At 60.1% G+C, this 22,702-nt stretch overlaps 2 protein-coding genes across 3 annotated transcripts; one reads left to right on the top strand and one right to left on the bottom strand.

Moving 5' to 3' along the window:
- Nucleotides 1-367: 367 nt before the first annotated feature.
- On the bottom strand, nt 368-3,311 carry HRAS (HRas proto-oncogene, GTPase). 2 transcript variants are annotated; one of them, XM_065883282.1, is made up of 6 exons: nt 3,204-3,311; nt 1,850-2,011; nt 1,505-1,683; nt 1,255-1,414; nt 1,083-1,164; nt 368-733 (listed from the first exon to the last, which is right to left on the bottom strand). In XM_065883282.1, exons 2-5 carry the CDS (start codon nt 1,958-1,960, stop codon nt 1,102-1,104), a joined length of 513 nt encoding a protein of 170 aa, XP_065739354.1. In that variant the 5' UTR covers nt 1,961-2,011; nt 3,204-3,311; the 3' UTR covers nt 368-733; nt 1,083-1,101. The 2 variants fall into 2 exon arrangements, with proteins under 2 accessions (XP_065739354.1, XP_065739353.1); XM_065883281.1 differs by lacking the exon at nt 1,083-1,164.
- A 4,409-nt stretch (nt 3,312-7,720) lies between these two features.
- On the top strand, nt 7,721-22,544 carry LRRC56 (leucine rich repeat containing 56). Its single transcript, XM_065882504.1, has 11 exons — nt 7,721-7,897; nt 9,952-10,039; nt 10,547-10,607; nt 18,330-18,426; nt 18,497-18,697; nt 19,470-19,653; nt 20,061-20,237; nt 20,317-20,381; nt 20,483-20,625; nt 20,839-20,972; nt 22,252-22,544. Exons 1-11 carry the CDS (start codon nt 7,721-7,723, stop codon nt 22,542-22,544), a joined length of 1,620 nt encoding a protein of 539 aa, XP_065738576.1.
- The last annotated feature ends 158 nt before the right edge of the window (nt 22,545-22,702 follow it).

Below are 22,702 nucleotides of genomic sequence, written 5' to 3'. Positions count from 1 at the left end.
ACAGGCTGTGTTCCTCCCTCTGCCGAAGTCAGTTACTGCCTTCCAGGGTCCCCAAAACTCAGGAGATACGACCCCACCGGGAGTCTGAAGAAGCTCCCCGCCCCCCAGCCATTCCCTACGAAGGCCTCCCTCCCAGGGAAGGGACAGTCTTTGGTCTCAGTTTCCCCTCTTGCCGGTTAAAGGTGAATAAAGTTTCGTGTGCTAAGTGGTAGACGGGCTGGTTCTCACAGCACCCAGAGGTCTCCGGAGGACGCACCCGGGGCCCCCAGAGGCAGAGAAGCTGCCGGATGCACGAAGCTGAGGTTCCCGCATGCCTCCTGGGGCGTCACTCGCACCGCAGCCTCCCGACCTCAGCCAAATGCCAGGGTCAAGACATGAAATAATTTACTGCGACTCAGCCTGTGCCCAGTGGGCCAGGACGGGGCTGGAGGAGAGTGACAACTGGGGGCCGCCGGCGTCAGTTCACGACAGTCTGTGCAAAGCGTCCCGGGAGGCCCGCGGTCACTCTGTCCACCGACCTGGGCTGGCCAGGCTCTGGCAGCACCTCCTTCCTTCCCTGCATCCTCAGCCCGCGTCTCATCCGGCACCTCCACAGCCCGCACCCGCGCCGCTGTCAGGAGAGCAGGCACCTGCAGCTCAGGCAGCCAGGGCCGCCCTCGTCAGGCGGGCTCAGCTTGCGCGCCTTGTGCTGTCGGATCTCGCGCACCAGCGTGTAGAAGGCATCCTCCACGCCCTGGGAAGAGGAGGCCAGCTCAGGGGGGGACCACTGCCTCGGCCTCGAGCAGAGCCCCAGCCCCTTCACCCCACCCCGCACACGGGGAGCTGGACCCTGCTCCTCTCTGGCCCCAGGGGCCACCCCGTGGAGGCCCGTCCTCAGCAGCTCCCCCGCAGCCCACTGAGGGGCTGGGGCTGACCAGGACCCGTGGGGCAATCTGGGGGCACAGGGGTGGGGGCCCCAGGGTCACCGCTCCGGTCTGGCTCAGGGCAGCTCTCTCCGGGGACCTCCACCTCCCCCGGGAGCTGTGTCGGCCCAGACCCGGGCCCTGGCCTCCCTCGCTGCCCTGCCATCCGGGGAGACTTACAGCGAGAGGGGCTGCTGGGTCACGGGGGTCCCGGAGGGTCCCAGAGGGTCCCGGAGCTGGAGCCAGAGCCAGAGCGGCTGCCCTGCGTCAAGGGAGAGGGGGCAGTGAGTGCGGCTCCCGGGCGGGGCGGGGCGGGGCCCTGGCTGGCTGCGGGGGCAGGGGGCCTGCTCACCTGGCGCGTCTTAGCCGACGTCTCGATGTAGGGGATGCCGTAGCTGCGGGCGAGGTCCTGGGCCTGCCGAGACTCCACGGTGCGCGCGGCCAGGTCACACTTGTTCCCCACCAGCACCATGGGCACGTCGTCCGAGTCCTTCACCCGTTTGATCTGCTCCCTGCAAGGGGGAAGGCGTGAGCCGGCGGGCAGGCTGCCCGCGGCCCCTGAGGGAGGACAGGAGGCCCCTGAGGGCTGGCGGGCAGCTCACCTGTACTGGTGGATGTCCTCGAAGGACTTGGCGTTGTTGATGGCAAACACACAAAGGAAGCCCTCCCCGGTGCGCATGTACTGGTCCCGCATGGCGCTGTACTCCTCCTGGCCCGCCGTGTCCAGGATGTCCAACAGGCACGTCTCCCCATCGATGACCACTTGCTTCCGGTAGGAGTCCTGGGGAGGACATTGCTTAGAGACAGCAGGCCCTCCGGGGACGGACCCTCCCTCGCTCCTCTCGTGCCCCCCAGGACCTACGACGAAGAGACCCCTTCCTGCAGAGCAGGTAGAAGACAAGCCCGTGCCAGGAGCCAGGCTGTGGACAGGGGCCAGGCCAGCTCACCTCTATGGTGGGGTCGTACTCATCCACAAAGTGGTTCTGGATGAGCTGGATGGTCAGGGCGCTCTTCCCCACGCCTCCAGCGCCCACCACCACGAGCTTATACTCCGTCATTGCTCCTCAAAGGACCACAGCACAAGGCACTGCAGTGGTCGCTTGTCCCACCTGCCGAGGAAGCGGCACTCAGCACGGCCAGACCACGCAGGGGAGGCCCGCTGAGCTGCCTGGGCCAGCCTGCCCAGGCCCAGCCTGCCCTCTGGGCCCGGACATCCAGTTAACAGGGGCGGCAGCCAGAATATGGCCCAGCCGCTCACCTGTGGCACCTCCAGCCCAGAGGTTGGGGGGGGGTCCTGCCTCCAGCTGCATTTAATGACTGTGTGAGAGAAGCAGGGAGCCGGCCCCCCAGAGGCAGGGCTGACAGCTGAGAGCGTCTCCCAAGCATGCACCCGAATTAGAAGCTGCTGGGTAGGCAAGAAGCCTGAACTGGAAGCGCCGTGGGCTGACGTTACCAGCGCCCCCATGAGAACAGGCCTTGCCACAGTGGCGGACACAGCAGCGTGCCCGGACAGGCTGGTGGCAGCCAACAACCGGCTCCAGGCTCCCCCACCCCCGGGCATGCTGGTGCATTTGACAAGTATTCACTGAGCACCTACTGCATGCCAGGTACTGCTCCAGACACACGATAACAAGCAGACAGAAAGTACCCCTGCCTTGGCAGGTTCGGGCTACGCTCCAAAGAAAACATCCACATAAAGGAAAAATAAAGGGAAACCCACGGGGCCCCACTGCCAGAAGAACTTTGGAGAGCATGAGGAAGGTGAGGAGGTGGGCAGGGGGCCAGGGCTCCAGGAAGCAGAAGCCGATCACAGGAAAAGACCCAAAGGAGGTGTGGAAATAAGGAGACAGGTGAGAAAGGAAAAAGGCTTGGGGCCAAGGCCCCTAGCTGGGGTGCCCCCAATTTGTGACGCTTAAAGAAGGGATGCCCTTGTGGGGACAGTGGGCTGTGACTTCCTAAACCTCAGATTCGTCTGGTGTATGTGATGGCCGCCCGGTGCCCGAGCTCTTCGCAGGGGTCCTTGGGTCTCCGGCGGGTGGGAGACCCCGCCTAGCGCCATGGTCACGGGCGGGCCTCCGCTCGGGGACACCCAGTGCACTTGTGGGGTCCCGGAAGACAGGGCCCGGGACACGGAGCCGAAGGGGTTGGTCTGGGTGAGGCAGAGCGGACCAGCCGCCGCCCGCAACCCCCGCCGCAGCGCCCCGCCCGCCGCCGCCCGCGGCTCACCTGCGCCCCCGCGCGCCCTGCGAGGACAGCAGGCCCCCCGCCCGGCCCGGCCCTCGCCGCCCCCGCCGCACTCACCGCTCACTGGCACGACTGCCCCCGGGGCCGGGGCCGGGGCGGGGGCGGCGGCGGGGGCCGGGGTCGGGGCACTTGGCTCGCCCGGCGCATGGGCTCCGTCCGCGGCGGGTGCGGCTCGGGCTGCGGGCGGCGGACACCCGACCGGGCCGCGCACGCCCCGCCCCGCGCCCGTCCGTCAGCCCGGCACAGCCTGCCATTGGCCGCGCGCACCGGGCCCCGCTCTGCCCCACCCCGGTTGGCCGAGAGGCCCGCCCGTCAGAGGCCTCGGCCGGGCGGGGCTTCCGGGAGCTGCGCGGAGGGCGGTTCCCGCCCGGCTGGGCCTCATGGGCCCCGGCCTGAGGGGTTGGCTCCGCTGGGGACGGGGTCCGGGGGAGACAACTTCTCCGGAAACTGCCCGGACTCTCCCGGGAACAGTCGGGACTCGCAGTGAGAGAGAGACCCCGCGGCGAAGCGGGTCCGCGGCCGGGTGTGGACTGGGGCGGGGTCGCCGATGTCCGACTCGAGCCCCTGCGCCGCTCTTGGAGCCCAGCGCCGGGCCCCTGGGCACCTTCACGGCGCGCACAGCTGTGCCCACGCCCCCCTAGGCCGTCCCTGCGCCGTGCCGCGCAGCACACCGTAGGGGTTCCGGAGCGGAGGGGACAGCCCGAGGGCTGAGCCTCAGGGAGGGTGGAGCCCGCGGGGTCAGCACCGCAGACTCCCCCGGACCCGAGGCCGGGGAAAAGCGGAGGGGCTGCCGGGACGCGGGTCAGGTGCAGGTGGCTTCGGAAGGGGCTCCTCCCGGCTCCCAGGACACCTGGCAGGTTCGGCGGGGTCCTTGGGCGCGGCTCAGCCATGCGCCCAGGGCCAGGCGGCGCAGGGCGCCTCGGCTGGGCGGGGACGTCTGAGCCCGCAGAGCAGCGAGTCCGGCTCAATCTTTTTACCCAGTGCGGGGGGTCTTGTTTTTCACTTACGTAGTGCGCAGCCCCGCCCCGAGCTCCGCAGAGGGCCCTTGTCCCGCGCTCCCTGATCTCCAGCTTCCCCCAACTTCGGCAGGCCCTGCCAGACTACCCGTCCACCCAGCTTCCCCAAAGCCCGGAGCCCAGCCCTGCAGGAGCTCACCCTGAGGCCCAAACGGTACCCAGGAAATCCAACCCAAAAGCTGCCATAGGGGGTTGAAGACTCCCCCACCCCAAGCATAAATATGCACATTGTATCTCCTTTAGAGATTCTCAGAAGTACATGATTTAACATTTAAAAAATTTCAAAGTAACGCATAAACACATTCTCCTTGTTTATAAGAAAGAATGGTGCATTACACGTAAGGCCAAACCTCCCCCTCTGCTCACCCTTCCATTCCTACCCGTTCCGCGCCGTTCGGCCCCCTCCCGTGCCGGCTCCGTGCTATTCCCCAGGAGCTCACCCCACTGCAAGCCTTGACCTCGGCGGGCCCCTGGGGGGGGGCCGCCCCCGCCCCAGGCACGGCGCCGACCCCACGTGCCGTGGCTGTGTCCGGTTGGCCGTCCCGCGCACTGCGCCGCGGCCACGACGAAGCCCGGCTCGCGCCTGACGCGCGTAGACGCGAAGTAAAGGCGGATAAGTGAAAATGGGTGACGGCGCCTCTCGCCGGCGCGGACACTCTGGACTCCCCTCCAGGAGTCCAGGTCTGCATTTCCCTCGTCTTCTGAGGGTCCTTTCCCAAAGCGCTTCCTTTAAATCCCGCAGGGCCTTGGCCTCAGGGACGACCCGACACGGGCGCCTACCACCTGAGAAAGGTGGGCGCGAGTCTCCACCCCAGACCACCTTTGCGGAAGCCGACACCTGGCCTGCCTGCGCCCCGCCGTCTCGACCGCGTCTCACCTCCCCAGCTGCCCTACCGGCCCCGGGGGCGCTCCCGCGCGTGCGGGGCGGGACACGCGCGAACCTCCCAACCTGGTTGGCCGCCGCCCCGCCCGCCCTCCCTCCGGCCCTAGCAACCGTTGCTAGGGGGCGTGGCTCGGCCTCGCGGAGCTGGAAGATTCCCGCGGCTCATGAATATTTGCAGATTCAGAGAAGGCCCCGCCCCCGTTGCCTTGGCGCCCAGGCCCCTCAACCCCGCGGCCGGAAGAACAACCCCAAGTCGAAGAGAGCGCCTGGCGAAGGAGGGCGCCCGGGACCAAGACCCCGAGGCTGGGGCACCGGGGACGACCCCTCAGGTGAGAGCCGAGCGCGCCTTTGGGTCCGGGGCCGCAGGCCTCGCTGTCTCCTCCCGTGTCGGGGGGGAAACTGAGGCCGGGGATGGAGCAGAAAGACAGTGAGGTCCCAGTGATGCCCCAATTGTCAGATCTGGTCCCCTGGGGACCCATCCCACAACCCCTGGCCCTGCTAAGGGTCTCGTGGTCACCGGGACAGGAGGGACCCCAAGCCCTGCCTAGGGACCCACTCTGGGAGTTTCCATGATGGGGACCTAGGAGGGGAGAGGCCCTACCCTCAGAAGGGATAGCAGGTGGAGGGGACCCAGAGAGGTGATGAGCCCGGCCAGGAGCTGGTGTTAGTCTGGGCGGTGGAGAGAGAAAGGCCACCACATTTCCAACTTCGGGGGCTCACGGAGTGGCAGGGCAGGATGGGATCAGGGCCATGAACAGTGTGGACGGGTCCAGGCCAGTGAGTAGATGTGAAGGGATAGTATCTCAATGGGAACCTCAGCCTCCAACCCAGGCCCTGCTCCTTGGACCCCAAGACCTTTGGCTAATCTGGACCCATACTCTGGGCCTAGTCATGGGCAGGACCTCAGGTCAGCTGTTCTCAGGCACAAAGGGAAGAGGGTGGCCCACTGGCATCCCAGGCCACAGTCTGGCCAGACCATCCCTTTCCCAGAGCCCAAGGCTAGCAGCCCTGGGGAAGGTGGGGGCAGCATCTTCCTAGGGGGCCTGGTGCTGGGGTCCTCCTTTGAGGCTTAGGGCCGTTCACCAGCTGGAGAAAGGCAGGCAGCAGAGGAACTTTCGGAAAGAAATCCTGGCCAGAAATTCCGTGAGGCTCTTCGTGAGGCTCCCCTGCATGGCCTTCACCTCCTTGGGTCCTTGGTGTGTGGTCACTTTCCAGACAAGGGCACGTGGAGCCCGGGCAGCTTGTCCCAAGGCCCAGCACTCCCTCCCACCCTCTCTGTCAAAGGCTAGCTGATCACCCCCGCCCCGGGGAGGATGAATCTTGACCATCCACAGGCGGTGACAGACAAGAACAGTGGCCAGAAACTGCATCTGCCACATTCACTGATTTTGGGGGGGATATTCTTGAGCCCCTGTTCTGCACACTGGACATGGCAGGTGAGTGTCCTGCCCACACAGAGCTCACTTGCTGTCTCAGGCAAGGCACTCGCTCAACTGAACTGAGGGCTGTAGAAGGGGGTCGGTCTTATCAGGTAGTAAGTCCAGGAAGGTCGGGAGGGAGCACAGGGGTAGGGGTTGGCGAGGCCCCGATCCAAGGTGGAGGGAAGAAGCCAGGATTTCCATACAGACTTCTGGCTCTACCCTCAGAAATGATTCCAGGGTCTGGGGCCAGGCACAGGCATCTGTGTCTTTAACGAGCAATGCCAGGTGAGCCTGGTGCAGGTGGACCACCTCCTGTGGGCCTGGGGGTAACGCCCAAGAGGGACAGGGTGCCTGGGAGGCCAGCCCACAGGGGATGGTCCAGAGCAACAGGCCGGGGACCCCTTTTGGAGAGGGTAAAGTTGGGGATGGAGGGAAGTGGGGATTTGAAGACCAAGCATTTGCATTGGATGGACCCAGAGGCACCCTAGCGTCGGTCACCCATATGGCTGTCTTTCCAGTCAGCCGGGCCAGGTGCCCCATCAGGATGGTTGAGAGGACCTAAGGGCCAGCGCCCAGGCTGGCATCTGCTCACTTCTGGGCCCTGTGGCCTTGGCCCAGCCTGTCCCAGGTCCCTCGAGCATGGTGACCTGGCCAGGAGGCCAACCTGACTGTCTCTCCCGCAGGTGCCGCCTGGGACCACATGCTGCCCTCTTGCCTAGATGTTTGACCCACGGTGGGAAAAAGCAGCTGCCTCCAGGTGAGGGGGTCTCAATGGGCTCAGGGGTAGGGGGGGAGTGCCTGAGACCCTGGTCCTGAGCCCCCCAGGGTCGGAGACCATCAGGTGGAGAAGGACACACAGCACAAGGCCTGAGGCAGAGGCTTGCTGCTGGTTACAGCAGCAAATGGGCGAATGGGACCTCGAGGCAGCCCCCCTCCCCGGCCTACATGGGGCCTCAGAGGGCAGGCCGGAGCTGGCACCCCACGTGGACCCTGAAGGACGGGCAGAAGCACAGGGAGGGTGGCCTGCCCAGGCCAGGGGTGTGAGCCCAGGCTGAGGGAGGAGACGGCAAGGCCCCCGGGCAGGCTGGGGCTTCACCATTACAGCCTTCTCCGGGCCAGAGGTGGGCTCCGGGGGCTTGTTGTGTGCGTGCATACATCAAGGGCTGCACGGGGTCTCGGCTGGGCTGTGGATCAGAGGAAGAGCAGAGGCTGATCAGCTTTGCCCTCTGCCTACACCCAGCAGGTTGGATGTGAATGGACCAGGCCTGGGACAGAGCCCATGGGCCTTGGCCAAGCATAGCCAGTGTCCAAGTGCGGGCGCTGAGCTGGCAGAGCCGGCACAAGCCCCGCCCCAAGAGCAAGGCCCCGGGCAGCCGAGGCGGCAGCCACAGCGGGCGGCTGCCAGAGGAGCACCTGTCACCTGCCCGACTGGTGAGTGCGGGGGGGCTGGGCTCGGCTGCAAGGGCCCGCATGGCTGACAGATGCCCTCGGCTCGCTGGGGCCCCTGCGCCTGCTCCACCCTTGGGCCGACCCCAGGTGCTTGGTGACACAGACGTCCCCCAGGCTCTCAGGCCGCAGAAGGGCCCGAGCCAGGCCCAGCCTCAGATTTGCTGAGCCCCTACCGTGCGCTGGGCTCCAGGGACCCCTCCGTGAACCAGAGAGAAGGCCCCTCATTCCCGTGGGAAACAGGGTGACAGCTCATCCAAGCGCGTGGCGCACAGACAGGGAGCCACGAGCAGAGGAGGGAGCAGGCCATCTGCAGGGCGGGGCATCCTGGGGTCCCACTGACCGCATCTGGCGCAGTTGTTGAAGCCTCTCTCCCAAACCTGGGGTGCGGTGGCAGCTGCTTCCCACCCCCACACTGGGACCCAGCAGGTTCTGCAGAGCCCTCTCGCCTGCAGGTTCCTGCCCAGTGACCCCAGAGAGCAGCCCTGCACCTCCTGGTGACCGGACCCCTTCCCTTTCTGGCCATTGCTCTCACCCGTCATTGGCCACGCTAAGGGCCAGGCGCTCCCCAGCACCCCTCCAGCCCGCACAAACACTTGCACCCAGGTGAGGGACCCTCGGAGACCCTGGGGTGACGCACCCACCAACACTCGACAGAAGGAAGCCTGGCTGCCTGAGGTCCCCACGCACTTTCCTGACCAACTCGGAGAAGGGTCCATGAGGTCTGGTCACTGCAGGTGGACAGGACACTCCCGCCGGCCCCCTCCCCACACCCCCCAGCAGCCCCTGTGTGTCCGCCCTCCAGCCAGGCCTGCAGCGCCCACAGTACCCAGGGTCCTGGTCCAGCGTGGACCCGTCACGTCAGGCCACCGGCCCCCGCTGCTGCATGGGCTGGGTGCTGGGGACACGCCTTGATCAGAGTTACTCGGTCCACCCTGGGACCTCCCCCTCCCCCACCCAGCTCCTGGCTGGGGAGAGAGCCTGCCTGTGTGAGCGTGGCCCAAGCACCCCAGGACCACCCTTGCTTCCTAACATATTTGAGTCCGGTGCCCACCATGCCAAAGCATGGCTGCTGAAGCATTTCCCTCGGTCACTGGAACCGGGGGTCTCAGGCCTCTGTCCTCCCAGACCCTCTCGCATGTAGTCAGCATGTGGCAACTGGTTTCTCCCTGAGGCTGAGTCTTACTGAGTCATCCTAACTCCAAGCCCTTCTTCATTTTTTCTTTTACTGGTTTGAGCTGAGAAGCCATTTTATTTTCCAAGCCACGAGTTCCAGGACCCCTGGGCTCTCTCCACCAGCTCTGAACTCTGCCTTGTGTAAAACCTCATCAAATGCAGTGAACTGTGGCCAGCTCACTCTGCCCACAGTTGCCTGGCACCTCTCCACCCCCATCACAGGTTCATTGTGTGCGTCTTCTGCCATCCAGGTTACTACAGGAGACCCTTTTACCAAAAATTCCATTGTCACATGACCTGGGTCTCCATCTTTCCAGCTTCAGTAACACTCACGTCACACGCCCCCCACCAGTTCCCATCCAGTGTCACATCGTTTCATCATTTTTGTTATGGTAGCTATTGGAGCTGCACCTAGATCCCAAGTTTTGTATGAGTCAGCTATTGCTATAGTGATGCTACGTAACAAGCAACCCCCAAACTCATCAGCTTACAGTGCAGGTGTACCGTCCATGGGTTTGAAGGAGGCTGGGGCTCGGCCACGCTGAGCAGAGCTGGGCTCCCGGCCCCAAGCTGCACTGGGTCTGTTCCATGGGTCTCGTTAGGACACCAGCACACCTCAGGTCACACCCTTCTCTGGCAACGGCCCCACCAGCCACACAGGATCACAATCTCCACTCCTGTCACATCACACTTATCGTCCAGCTGGAGCCAGTCGTGGCCACAGTCAACATGGGGGAGGCAGGGAAACGCCTGCCCCCTGCTCCAGGCTTGCAGCCAAAAGCAGGAGTTTCACTGGGGGGCGGGGCGGGGTGTGTGTGACTTCTGTCCAACTCTCAGGGCTGACTCCCCACCGACCCCTGCAGCAGGCCCTGGCCCAGGTGGATGACCTCCGATTGGTGAGCGTGCTGGAGCTGTGTGTCAACACCCATGAGAACAGCCTGGGGAACTTTGGTGAGAGCCCCTCCCCATGCACACCCTCCACTGTCATGGCCAGGCCGTGCTTGAAGGCTCGGCCTGCTCAGGCCCTGCCCACCAGGATCTGGTCTTTGGACCACTGCACCCACAGACCTGCCCTGCACCCCACTCTCCAGGGACTGATAACCCTCTCCCGGGGCCCTGGGAGCACGGGACACTGGCTGGTGGGGCTGTGCTCTGGAGCCCAGTGTGTGGTCTGGCCATGCCTGCAGTTCCCCGTGGGAGGCGGCCTGGGGGCAAGACCCCGCAGAGTCCCGTGGCCCCGTGGCCTTCTGTGTGCCTCTGCCCCCACGGGGTGCCTCCTGCACCCTCCCCTGCTGGCCTGTGTCATTCACACCGGGCCTCAGACGTCAGCATGTGGCCCCAAGGTGCCCCTGGGCCTCAGAGCAGCTGTCGGGCGGCAGGGGCCGAAGGGCACTGACGCCTCTGAAGGTGCAAAGGGCAGCAGGGCCTGCGCTGACCTCTCTTCCTGTGGCCCCACAGGGCTGCACCTGCCCAACCTCAGCCAGCTGAAGCTGAATGGCAGCTGCCTGGGCTCCCTGAGGTGAGTGTCCACCCCCCGCGGTGGTCACGGGGGAGGGCGTGCTGCCGGCCTGGGTGGGGTCCTGAGCATCCCACTATCTCCAGCTCCCGGCCCTAACGCCCACCCCTGGTCACGTCGCCCACCCCTGGTCAGCTGGAGGCCCCGCTGAGGGTGACGCCAGCCACCCGGAGCCTGCAGTCAGGGTCAGGCTGGTCACACCAGGTTTTGTGGCTGACGAGGTCTCCAGGGACCTCCCTGTGGTGCCCAGAAGGCGCCCACTGACCTTTGGCAGAGGACCCCCAACCCACGAGCCTGGGCGGCTCATCACCGACCAGCTTCTGGATTTGGGGCATCCCCCCACCCCTCACCACAGCCCAGGGCTGTGTCCCCGTGCTGGTGGGGCCGTAGCTGGGGGTTGAGCCGGCCCCCATCAGCGCAGCAAGACGAGCAGAGGAGCATGGCCGCTACTGCCCAGCCGGACCTCAGGCCCCACGTGAAACACAACAGCATCTTAATAGCTTAAAAGACAAAATGCAAAAATCAGGACAGATTAAGGTTTTTGCTTACTTCATCGGGCTGGAAAGAACAAAGCTGAGGTAATATCAGAGTTTATTGGGTGTTTGAACAAAATGGGTGTCAGGAAAACCCTGCTGGGATTTTTTTTGTTTGTTTGTTTTTATAAATTTATTTATTTTTGGCAGCGTTGGGTCTTCGTTGCCGTGCGCGGGCTTTCTCTAGTTGTGGCAAGCGGGGGCCACTCTTCGTTGCGATGCATGGGCTTCTCGTTGCGGTGGCTTCTTGTGTTGCGGAGCACGAGCTGTAGGCGCGTGGGCTTCAGTAGTTGTGGCTCACAGGCTCTAGAGCTCAAGCTCAGCAGTTGTGGCACACGGGCTTAGTTGCTCCACGGCATGTGGGAATCGCCCGGACCAGAGCTCGAATCTGCGTCCCCTGCATTGGCAGGCAGATTCCTAACCACTGCCCCACAAGGGAAGCCCAGCCCTGCTGGTTTTATGCGGCCAGACAGCCGTCTTGGGGCAGTGGGAGGCCAGTCCCAATTCTAGAAAGTTCTCCTGATGTTTTAAATGGGCTGTAAGTATCCAGTCATTTCCAGAGGAGATGATAAAGGTATTCATTAAGCAGCCTTGCACGGTTTTTCCTATTTGTACTGCTGTTTGTCAAATAAACATCAAAAAGAATTTGAAAAACACCTGAAAGCCTAGAAGTGGAAGCAAAGAAGATCAGAGGCCGCGTGGCCCCCGTAGGTAGGGAGAAGCAGGCGGATGCCAGCTTCCACGGCTCCTGCATGGCTCCTGGGCCTGCAAGGAAGGGTCTGGAAAGCAGGTTCTCAGAATTGCCTTTAGTACCTATACGTGGTTCAGCAATATTCTGACAGACACGTCAATACTTCACGTTAACAAAGACAAAAAAAATCATATTTACTCCTTCATTATTAAGGCTTACAAATTAGCTCAAAGAACAATAAAATATACAGAAAACATATAAAGGATGGAAACTACAAAGAGAAGTGGAAGGTTAAAATTAAGTATTTGTTACCATTTGTAACAAAACAAAATATTTGATTTCAAAAAAAAATCAATTCCAAGAAAAAATTAAATCATTATTCATATAAAACATGTGTTCTGTTCCTTGATAACGACAGTGAAAACTGTAAGGAATCTTTAAGTTGTCTGTTAGCGAATCCTGAAACTTGGCCAAATGTTGTTTGCAAATCTCCACGGAGTGACAGTAAACAAATATTTGTAAAAGGAAGCTAATTCAATATGACAGTGCAATGAAGTAGTATTACAGCTTAGCTGATGACAGAGAGAGTCAAGACATTAAAACGTCAGGCAGCGTTATGAGGACTGGAAAGTAATTTTCATGTGATGGCTGTCACTTCATCCGAAGCTGAGAGAGAATTCAGCCCCTGAAAGTGTCACTGACGTGAGGACAGATGGGGCTGGTTTCCAGGCCAGCCAGCATCTGACAAGAGCATCCTTCACCAGGACCACTGTGTGGGGAAACCACAGTAACAATCTCTGAAACTCAACAACTAACTTGGAGATCATTAAAATGATTGAAGGGACAGTTCTCACTACAACTTAATCGTGTGTGTGTCCCCTGAAGACTCTCCACCCTTCCTCCTCCCGTGATCTCAGACCATGGTGGCTTTCACTTAAACAGAAACCCCTCATTTTGATTTGTTCCAGCCCATCAGTTCTGGCTGGTATAGTGGGTGTTTTTTAGGAGGTTTGTCTGCACCCCAAGGTCTTGGAGATATTCTACTTTTTCTTCTATTCACTTATGGTCTCACTTTTCATTTTGGGGTCTTTAATCCTACTTATCTGTGAGGTTGCTTCCACTCCTGATATGAGATGGGGACCCAGTTCTGTTTAGCACCACCTGGTGAGTTGGTTTTCCCAGCATCGTCTACCCCAGGCCCACGCGGACACGCTGGCGGAGTGAGGAGCTCTCCGTCATCACAGTCTTCATTGGTGCGCCTTTGTGTTAATCTGTAACATCTGTTACCCTCATCGTAGTTTTCCTTTTTCCAAACTGACCTAGCTATTCCTGAGCACTTATTCTTGCATTTGAGTTTTACGATCAGTTTGCTGGGTTTCACACACCCTTATCTTTCAGGATTTTGTTTTGTTTTGTTTTGGAATTTTAAAAAGGAACATGCTCATTTGGGTTAATTTTTATGTTATATACATCCATGAATATGGTATAGCTCTCCATTCATGTGTGCTTTAATGTTTTTAATAGAGTCTTTAAACTTCTTCTGTAAAGTCTATAGGTTAGAACGCTTTCAGCTGCAAGTTACAGAAACCTGCAGCCAACCGGCCTGAGCAGTGAGAAATTGTTTATCCCTTAAGTGCCTAAGGACCACGGGGCAAACCCTGTTCTAAGCACAGAGGATATGTCAGGGAACAGAACAGGTGAGAATCCCTGTCTCTGAGCGCACACAAGGAGCCCGGTGGCGGCTCACGCAGCTGGTGGCCCCCCAGGATGTGGCCCCCATCCCCATGCCTGGGGCTGCTGCAGCCACGTTGGTGGGCCGAGGGAGTGTGGTAGCTAGTCTTCTAGGGTTGCTGAACAAAGCACCACGAACCAGGTGTCTTGAACAGCAGAAACTGACTCCCTCAGGTCTGGAGGCCACGAGTCAAGATCAAGGTGTATCTCCTTCTGAGCCAGAGGGAGAACCCAGCTCACTCCTCGCTCCTGGGGCTTTGCTGGCCACCTTTGACGTTCCTTGGCTTGTAGACTCATCACCCCAATCTCTGCCTTCAGCTCACGTGGCCTTCTTCTCCCTGTGTCCAGATCCAAATTCCCCCTTTTTGTAAGGACACCAGTCATATTGGATTAGGGCCCACCTCACCTCCACCAATCACATCTTCAGAGACCCTGTTTCCACGTCAGGTCACATTCTGAGGTCCTGAAGGTTAGGACTCCAACATATGAATTTGGGGGGGGGGGGAGGATGCAATTCATCCCATAACAGGAAATGTGCCTTCCTGTGTCCATCAGTAAGAACAAGAAGGTTCCCAGCATTCTTCTGTGTTTCTTTGGCCAGAATTGTATCATGTATACACTCTCTTATACCAACCACTAGCAAGGGAATGGAATTATGATTCGAGTGGGCTAACCAGGACCCCCACCTGTGCACCCTGCTGCCACTTGGGACAGGGCAGGACACCAGCCTCCTCTGAAGGCAGGGCTCCCTGAAACCGGAACTGAATTAATTCCCACGTACTTATAGTATTTTTATAATCATGGATGAGGGCCTGATTCTGCTGTATTCTGTTTGATTGTTGCAAATTTAGAGAAACACTATTCTGATTTAGAATAGATTTAAAAATTTTTTATTTTATTAACTTTTATTGGAGTATAGTTGCTTTACAATATTGTGTTAGTTTCTACTGTACAGCAAAGTGAATCAGCTATATGTATACATATATGCCCTCTTTTTTGGATTTCCTAGAATAGATTTTTTAAATCAATAAAACAATTGATTTTTATAAATGGGTCTATTACCTCTGGCAATAGTGTACCTTTGTTTTGTATTTAACATTATTGCCAAACTGTCCTATTAATTCAAGTAATTTGTTAATTCAGATGGGTTTCCATACTGATGGTGATGTTATCAGCAAGTTGGGAGTGCTATCTTTCACTCAAATCCTCCTGCTCCTTTTTCTTGTCTTATTGCTTTGGCCAGGATCTACTAGCCAGTACGATGTTAGACAGCGGCAATGACAGTAGCAGGCATCCTTGGTTTGTTCCCGATCTTAACGGGTATGTGTCTGGGTTCCTCTGCATCTATTGACATGATCATAAAATGATATTTCTCCTTTAGTCTATTTATGCACTGGATTTCACTGACAGATTTTGTGATGGTAATTCATCCTTACATTCCTGCAGTAACACTACTTGATGAGTTATTTTTAAATCACTGTAACCTTAAAATAATATTTGCTTTGCAATTTTCACATCAGTCTTCATGAGTGATAGTGCTTTAATGCCCCAGTTTGTACTTCTCTGGTCCTGGAATCAAGGACTGACTCAGACGGGGCCCTCCCTTTTATTGTTCTCTTCAACTGCTTAATTTTTTGAAACTTCCTGTACAGGAAATTATTGTGGAAGATAGAGATTGTCTATTCCATGATAGATCTTATTTTTAAAACTGATCCAGATCCGGGGACTTGGCGGGGGTGGGGCGAGGGGTGTTAATCACTGTGTAATTTCTTTAGTGGTCATTAGTCTAGTTTTCTTTCTTTTGGCACCAGCTTTGTCTAGTTTTCAAGAATGTTGGTATATAGTTTGTTCATAATGGTTTTTGTTGTTTTAAATTGCTGCTATAGCCATAATTATTCCTCTTTTTAAGTTCCATACATTTATTTGCATTGTCCCTCTGTTCATCCTTGATCAGTCCTGCCAGAGGATTGTCTATTAAGTTTTTAAAGAACCAGCACTGGGCTCTGTTAATCTTCTCTATGTTTTTTCTAGTTATTACTGGTTCTGTTCTAGTCTTGATTACATCTTTCCTTCATGTCCTTTTGTTATTTGCTGTTGTTCTTTTTCTGGCTCCTTGAGCTGAATGCTTAGCTTAATTGTTCTACTCCTTCCAGTTTTTTGATAAATATATTTAAAGATCTAACTTTCTAGGGCTTCTCTGGTGGCGCAGTGGTTAAGAATCCGCCTGCCAATGCAGGGGACATGGGTTCCAGCCCTGGTCCGGGAAGATCCCACATGCTGCGGAGCAACTAAGCCCGTGTGCCACAACTACTGAGCCTGCGCTCTAGAGCCCGCGGGCCACAACTACAGAGCCCACGTGCTGCGACTACTGAAGTCTGCACGCCTAGAGCCCGTGCTCTGCAATAAGAGAAGCCACCGCGATGAGAAGCCCACTCACTGCAATGAGAAGCCCACTCACCGCAACTCGAGAAAAGCCCACATGCAGCAACAAAGACCCAATGCAGCCAAAAATTAAATAATTTTAAAAAATAAAAGAAAATAAAAGAATCCTGGAGGGCAACTAGCAGAGGTTTGGCATGTGCAGGATTGTAACCTTTACAGAAGTGAAGAGAAACAATAGAACCTAACAGTTGTTTAAAGGATAAGGAAAACTTGTCAGACATAAAAGAAAACTTTCATCTACAGATTGAAATAAAAGACGGAAACTGAATCGGCAACCCTGAAACGTATCCTAATAAAGTTCCTGGACTTCAAGACACAGATCATATTGGGGGCAGCCAAGGAAAGAGATCAAGTCTTCCTTTAAGAAGAGAAAAAAAAGGACGTTTTCCTCAGACTTCTCCATAGAAACACTCAAAGCCAGAAGACAGTAGAATGATGTCTACACAGCCCAGCAGAAAGACGGTATGAATCAAGAATTTCATACCCAGCCAACATTTTGGAATGAGTAAGAGATTAAGGAAAACAGTTTGATTAGCCCCTCTTGAAGGAATCGTGAGACGCAAATTTCAGCCAATTAAAAGATGATTGAAAATGCATTGAAGGCAATAGACTGGGGAGAAACGTGGACTCTCTGTAACTAAAGGTGGAGATTACGGTAACAGAACAAAACTTAAAAAACGCAACATACAGGTTAATCGGTGGATGAGACGTAACCGAAGGGGAATTTGTGAACCGGAAGATGGGCCCCAGCGACGCAGAAAGGTGAGGCGGGCCAGGAACACCTCAGAGGTGAGGAGGCGCCTTCACTTGGACCAGGGGAGCAGACAGAGCCTCCAAAGCAGGAGGAAGAGCAGATGCCAAGACCAGGGGCACCACAGTGCAGGTGCGGTTCAGGACCATGGGGAGACCAGAGCTGCTGGAGCCGGAGCAGGGAGGGCAGGAAGGCCAGCAAGGACCAACGTGTGCCACCTCATCACCACCGGGAAGCCCCTCACCTCAGCGTCTCCAGTGAGTCAGCATTTCAGACCCTCACTCCCAATCTGAATGCCCAAGAAGCTATTAGTAGTAGTATAATTAGGAATATAGCAATACCTCCAGCATGAAAGGGAAAAGTCAGGACAAACCCACAGGACCCCAGAGGAAGCAGACAATGCCAGGAGGGGAGTAAAACATCCAGGCACCTTCAGTGAATGTTCTGAGAGACACGGAAGAAGACGTGGCTTCTTTGCACCCTCAAAACAAAAACAAAACAGAGGGCTTCCCTGGTGGCGCAGTGGTTCAGAGTCCGCCTGCCAATGCAGGGGACACGGGTTCGTGCCCCGGTCTGGGAAGATCCCATATGCCGCGGAGCAGCTGGGCCCGTGAGCCATGGCCGCTGAGCCTGCGCGTCCGGAGCCTGTGCTCCGCAACGGGAGAGGCCACAGCAGTGAGAGGCCCACGTACCAGAAAAAAAAAAAAAAAAAAAAAAAAACCAGAATGCCATGAAATAAGATCAGAGAACAACGAAGGGCGCTTGGGAATTAAATGTATGAGGGCTGACAAAAAATGTCACCAGCATTGTTGGAAGAGAAGGGAATCTCCCAGAAAGCAGAGGAAAGGCAAAGAGATGGAAATGGGAGAGAGAAGGGATGAGAACAAGCTCCTTCTCAGAGACCACACGTGAGAGGCTGAGCTCCAGATATGAGAGCAGAGACTGCGAGGAGAGAAAATACAAAAGGGAATATCCCAGAAGCTGACAGAAAGGATGTGCAACAGTGGGCCGGTGCCCGGACAGGAGACGAGGGTCACCCAGGCTAAGAGGACCCCGTGGGCAGAGGTGGGGCCCACTGAGGTCGGGGGCAGATGGGAGAGCCCCGGCCTGCCCACTGGCAGGGGAGTGGCCGCCAAGGGAGGGTGGCACAAACAAGTCCCAGGTGCGGGCAAGGGGAGGGGCTGTGACACAGGGAAATCATCCACAAAAAAGGCCGGGAGGAAAAAGGGAGGGAGGACACCCCGGCTGACGCCGCTGGGCAGGGGATACCCACTACAGCGGGCAGCGGCCGTCTAGCACGAGGGCAGCTCCCGCGGCCAGGCCCGGACCCTGCAGGGGTTGGATAAGGTGCCCAAGACAGGCGGCTGCAGCCAGGAGGGAAGACAGGGGCCCGGGGGCTCTGGAGCCCCTTCCTCGGCCTGGAGGCCACCCAAGCCAGTCACAGCTGTCCCTGAACCTGGAGACAGCCAGATGTGGGTGGCGGCTGGGCAGGAGGCATGGCACAGGGCCTTCACAGCCACTGAGACATGACCCTCCGCCCCAGGACCGCACTGACCAGCCAACCCTACCCTCTGCAGGGACCTGGGCACCTCCCTGGGCCGCCTGCAGGTGCTGTGGCTGGCTCGCTGCGGCCTGGCTGACCTGGATGGCATCGGCTCCTTCCCGGCCCTGAAGGTGGGTCTGCGGCGCTCCGGGGAGTGCGGGGGGAGGGGGGCCCGGACTGAGCCCCCCCCGTGCCCCCCAGGAGCTCTACCTTTCCTACAACGACGTCTCGGACCTGAGCCCGCTGTGCCTGCTTGAGCAGCTGGAGGTGCTGGACCTGGAGGGCAACTGTGTGCAGGACCCGGGGCAGCTGCGCTACCTGCAGCTGTGCCCGCGGCTGGCCACGCTCACCCTGGAGGGCAACCCGCTATGCCTGTGGCCCGGCCCCGGCCCCGCCCACCAGGTGGGCACCGGGCGGGGAGGCGCTCTGTAGCTCCAGCCTCTCGGCCCGGGCACTGCTTTGTCCACCTGAACTCCGGCCGGGTCGCAGGGGATCCCGGGACACATGCCTAGGGCACACCCGCCTGTTGCTGGGGCTTCTTCACTAGGAGCTCATTCCCATGTTGCTGGAGGCCCGGCGGCTGCCAGCTCGTCCTCCTAGGCCAGGACCAGACTCTGAAGGGCCACGTGTACACCCCAAGAAGTCTGTGCACACGCCATGGGGAACCACGCGTGTTCTGTACAGTCTCCACATAGAGTCATGTACACAAGCACACACGCTCACATACACACACCCATGCAGGCCCCGTGCAGAGGCAGCCCCACCCCCTGCAGCGCTGCTCGTAAACCGGGGGTCTGTGCACGCCACCCGCGGCTGCACACCCCCCCGCACTGCCCGTGCACTCCCAGAGCTCACACGCCTGCCCGGCTACTCGTGGTGCCTGTGCACAGCGGCCGCCCACTGGGCCGGAGCTCTGAGTTCAGGGCAGCTCCGCAGGCCAGAGGGCACCCCTGGACCCTGGCAGTGAGCCCAGAGAGTGAGATCATGCATGGGTCCCTGCAGTCCCTGCTGTCCCAGAGTGACCCAGGCTGGCCTGGCCGCCTGGGCAGAGAGAGATGGCATCCCCGACCCCCAGCTCCCCTGCACTGCCCCCCAGCAGGTCTGGGGGCAGCAGCTACAGGGCAATGCTGGCCTGATGGGCCCACCAGACTCAGGCCTGCCACCCCCACCGCAGGTGCCCCAGGGCTACAACTACCGGGCAGAGGTCAGGAAGCTCATCCCCCAGCTGCAGGTCTTGGATGAGTTGCCGGCCACACACACACACCTGCCGACCTCCCGGAAGCTGGACCATGACTGGCTCGTGGTGAAGGAGGCCATCAAGGAGGGCAGTGTCCTGGACAGCCTGCTCCCCGGGCTGGGTACAGACGGAAGCTGTCCAGGGCCCTCGGGCTGGGGCTGCCCCAGGAGAGGGCTCCACCCCCCCCACCCGTGGCCCCGCCCACAGGTCTCTCAGAGCCGGAGAGCCGCCTCGTGTCCCTTCTCAGCCACGAACCCCCCCACCCACCCCCACCTGCCCCGTCCCCAGAGCCCTGCACACCCACCCCCAGGCCAGGACACCCTCCCTGTGAGCAGTCCTGGTGGGGGCCTCCCCAACCATCCTCAGGGGGAAAGGAGGGCCAAACCTGCCCCCTGGTGGCGCTGGGCCTTGGGCACACGGATGCTGGGTGGTGGGGGGCCCTGCTCCGTGGACAGGGTTCAGCTGGGGGAATCCTGGGTGGCCGGCTGGCGTGGGCCTTGATGACCTCTGATTTTGACTGTTGTGCAGGTTCTCCCCACGGATCCCCTGTTTGGAGACGCAGCCCCGAGCTAGGCTCACCTGAGACCCAGCGCAGGGCCCCCAGGCCCTGGCCCCGCTCCCTGCTGGTCCCCGGGGGCCCCCTACCTGCAGGCCTTCTTTCCCAGGGCCCAGCCCCAGAGGACGACGCCAGCAGCCTCACCCACGGTAGGCGACCCACCTCGGCGTGAAGCTGCCCTGTAGCCCCTCAGCCCCGAACTAGGCCCAGCCGCACCCTCTTCTTCAGGTGCCGGCCGGGTCCTCTGTGGAAACCCCGCCAAAGGCCTGCAGGAGCGCCGGCACCAGTGCCAGGTACAGCCTGCTCCCCCCAGCAGGCCGTGCCCCGGCCTGAGGGCGCCTGCCCCAGCACCACCCCGAAGGCCGTGCCCCTGAACCAGCCCGTCCCTCCCCAGGCTGGGGTGCACCCAGAGAGGCTGCCGCCTCCCAGGCCCGAAGACCTGGCCGCCCGGCCCTCCGCGCCAGGGCCTGACCCTGCAGACAGCCGCCACCTCCTGGCCTCGGCCAGGCTTCCGGCCTTGAGGGAGCTGCGCCTGCGGTGGGTTCTCCCCGCCCCCCAGCCTGGCCCCGCCGCCCTGTGTGTCCCTTCTGGCTGAGACCTGCCTTGGCTGAGTGCTCACTGGTCCTCCTGGTGGCTGGAGGGGCTGGTCACGGGAGCCCAAGGCTGGGGCACCAGCCCGAGCCACACTCATCGGGGATTGGCTCCAAAGGAGGCGCAGGGCTGCAGCCTCTCTCTTTCCCCGCACCCCAGTCCCCAACCCAGTAGGTGCCTGGAGTCCCGGGAGGAGGGGGCTGCCGCCCCTGGGGGCCCACAGAGGGGCCCTGAGGAAGAGCAGGACGAGGCTGGGCCCACGACTCGCCCCCGTCCCCCGAGCCTGGCCCCAGGTACCGCGCGACCGCGGCTCTGAGATGGGTGGGACGGGGAGGTCCTCTCTGGGGGGTGGGGCCTCACGACCAAGGGGTTCCAACCCCAAGTCCCCCTCCCCTGAACCCATGGGACCATGTGGCCACCAGGGCTGGATGAGAGAGAGAGAGAAGGCCCTCCGGAGGGCAGTGTGAGCAGAGGCTGGAGGGGTCCTGGATGAAAGAGCAAGTGGCCCAGGGGTGGGCGCAGTGAGGGGCCAGGACCAGCAAGCAGGGCAGGCCCACCAGAAGTCCTGAGGGGAGCCTGGCACAAGGCCAGCCAAGGGAGCAAGGCCACCAGATGGGCAGGAGACCAAGGCGGGGGGGGGGGGACTGCCCTTCCTCTGCAGACAGGGCCTGTGCTGGGCTCGGGACACAGAATTAAGCCAGGCGAGGCCCTCCCTCAGGGACACTGGCTTCAGAGTGACCATGGCTGAAAGGAGCAAATGCAGGGCCTTAAGGCAGAGAGACCCCTCACCCAGCAGGCCCCAGGGAGGCTTCCTGGAGGAAGGGTCTGAACCGACTGAGAGAACAGCTGGGTGGGCAAACCCGGGGAGGGGGCATTGTAAGCAGGGGCCACAGAATGTAGGCTGCAAGATTGGCCCAGTGACCCTCCGGGGTGGCGTGGCACTGGGGGCGGGTGCGCATCAAGGAAGCCAGGGTGGAGCAGGGATAGGGCAGGTCAAAGCTCTGCACTTCCTGTGCTGGCTGCGGCTTGCGGGGAGGGGCTGGGGAAGGTGGGCCATGAGACAGCCAGGAGGGGTGGAAAGGTGGAGGGGGAGCAGGCAGGCAGCCAGGAGGAGTGGCTGGAGGGGTGACAGGCAGTGAGGGACAAAGGGGTGCCAGGGCCTCCTACTACAGTCCGGGGCCGGGCGGGCTCTGGGTGACCACGGACACACCTACCCAGCCTGCCCTCAGGTAGGTGCCAGGGCCTCGCTCTGTAGGGGAGGTTTGGGAACTGCCCCAGGGCCACCAGCCTGTGAGCATGCCCTAGGGGACGGGACCCAGTGACCCAGAGCTAGAGCCCAGACTTCCCCAGAGGTGGGTCCAGCTCAAGCAAAGGTCAGAGGTCACAGGGCCGAGGGGCCACAGCTTCCCTGGGGAGCACAGGAAGTGGGGCAGTGGGGTGCTGCCTTGGCGGGGGGGTGAAGGGCTAAGGGGAGGAGCCACAGTGGACACTGCAGCCCTGCCCATGGTGACCACCCCAAGTGACTCCTTGGGGGCCCTTGTCTGACATGCCGTCTTTTTCCTTCTTTTCCAGAGCCTTCCAGGACCCTGGGCTACAACCTGACCCCCTCTCCTCCCAAGTCCCTCATGCCATCTGACAGGGGCAGCAGCTCCTGGGGGTCCACAGATATGCAGTTTCGGGGGCGTCGCCTCAGAGCCCTGGATAGTCTGGGGCCTGGCCTGGGTCAGGGGCTGGCTGCAGTGACTGCTCTGAGAGCCCTAGAGGTGGCCTCAGGCCCCAGCCCTGGAGCCGAAGGCTGTCCAGGCCCAAAGCCAGCAGCAGATCCAGCAGCCAGACCCCCAGCCTCCAGCGCATGCCGCACCTGAACCTCATCGCCCCAGCCCAGCCCCACCCCTAGTGTACATCACTACCCGCTGCCAGGCTGGCCCGGGCGGTAGGCAAGGGCCCCAGGGCGATCGTGGGAGCCCCCGTGTGAACTCTGGCCTCACAGAACCCAGAGGACCTGGGCGGGTGTGTTGGGGGG

The sequence above is a fragment of the Phocoena phocoena genome, chromosome 8 (genome assembly GCF_963924675.1).
Source record: "Phocoena phocoena chromosome 8, mPhoPho1.1, whole genome shotgun sequence".
Classification (NCBI taxonomy): Eukaryota; Metazoa; Chordata; class Mammalia; order Artiodactyla; family Phocoenidae; genus Phocoena; species Phocoena phocoena.
The sequence above is the reverse complement of the archived record's forward strand: the minus strand, read 5'-3'. Positions and strand labels throughout refer to the sequence as shown.

What these genes read in the sequence shown, in the direction of transcription:
- LRRC56 (XM_065882504.1), top strand. Translation starts at nt 7,721, where the DNA reads ATGGACCAGGCCTGGGACAGAGCCCATGGGCCTTGGCCAAGCATAGCC. An exon ending in GCCCCGGCCCCGCCCACCAG is followed by an intron (nt 18,698 to 19,469) that starts GTGGGCACCGGG and finishes CCCCCACCGCAG; the next exon opens with GTGCCCCAGGGCTACAACTA. An exon ending in CGCCAGCAGCCTCACCCACG is followed by an intron (nt 20,238 to 20,316) that starts GTAGGCGACCCA and finishes CCTCTTCTTCAG; the next exon opens with GTGCCGGCCGGGTCCTCTGT.
- HRAS (XM_065883281.1), bottom strand. Translation starts at nt 1,960, where the DNA reads ATGACGGAGTATAAGCTCGTGGTGGTGGGCGCTGGAGGCGTGGGGAAG. An exon ending in AGTACGACCCCACCATAGAG is followed by an intron (nt 1,684 to 1,849) that starts GTGAGCTGGCCT and finishes TGTCCTCCCCAG; the next exon opens with GACTCCTACCGGAAGCAAGT. An exon ending in CGTCGGCTAAGACGCGCCAG is followed by an intron (nt 734 to 1,254) that starts GTGAGCAGGCCC and finishes TCCTCTTCCCAG; the next exon opens with GGCGTGGAGGATGCCTTCTA.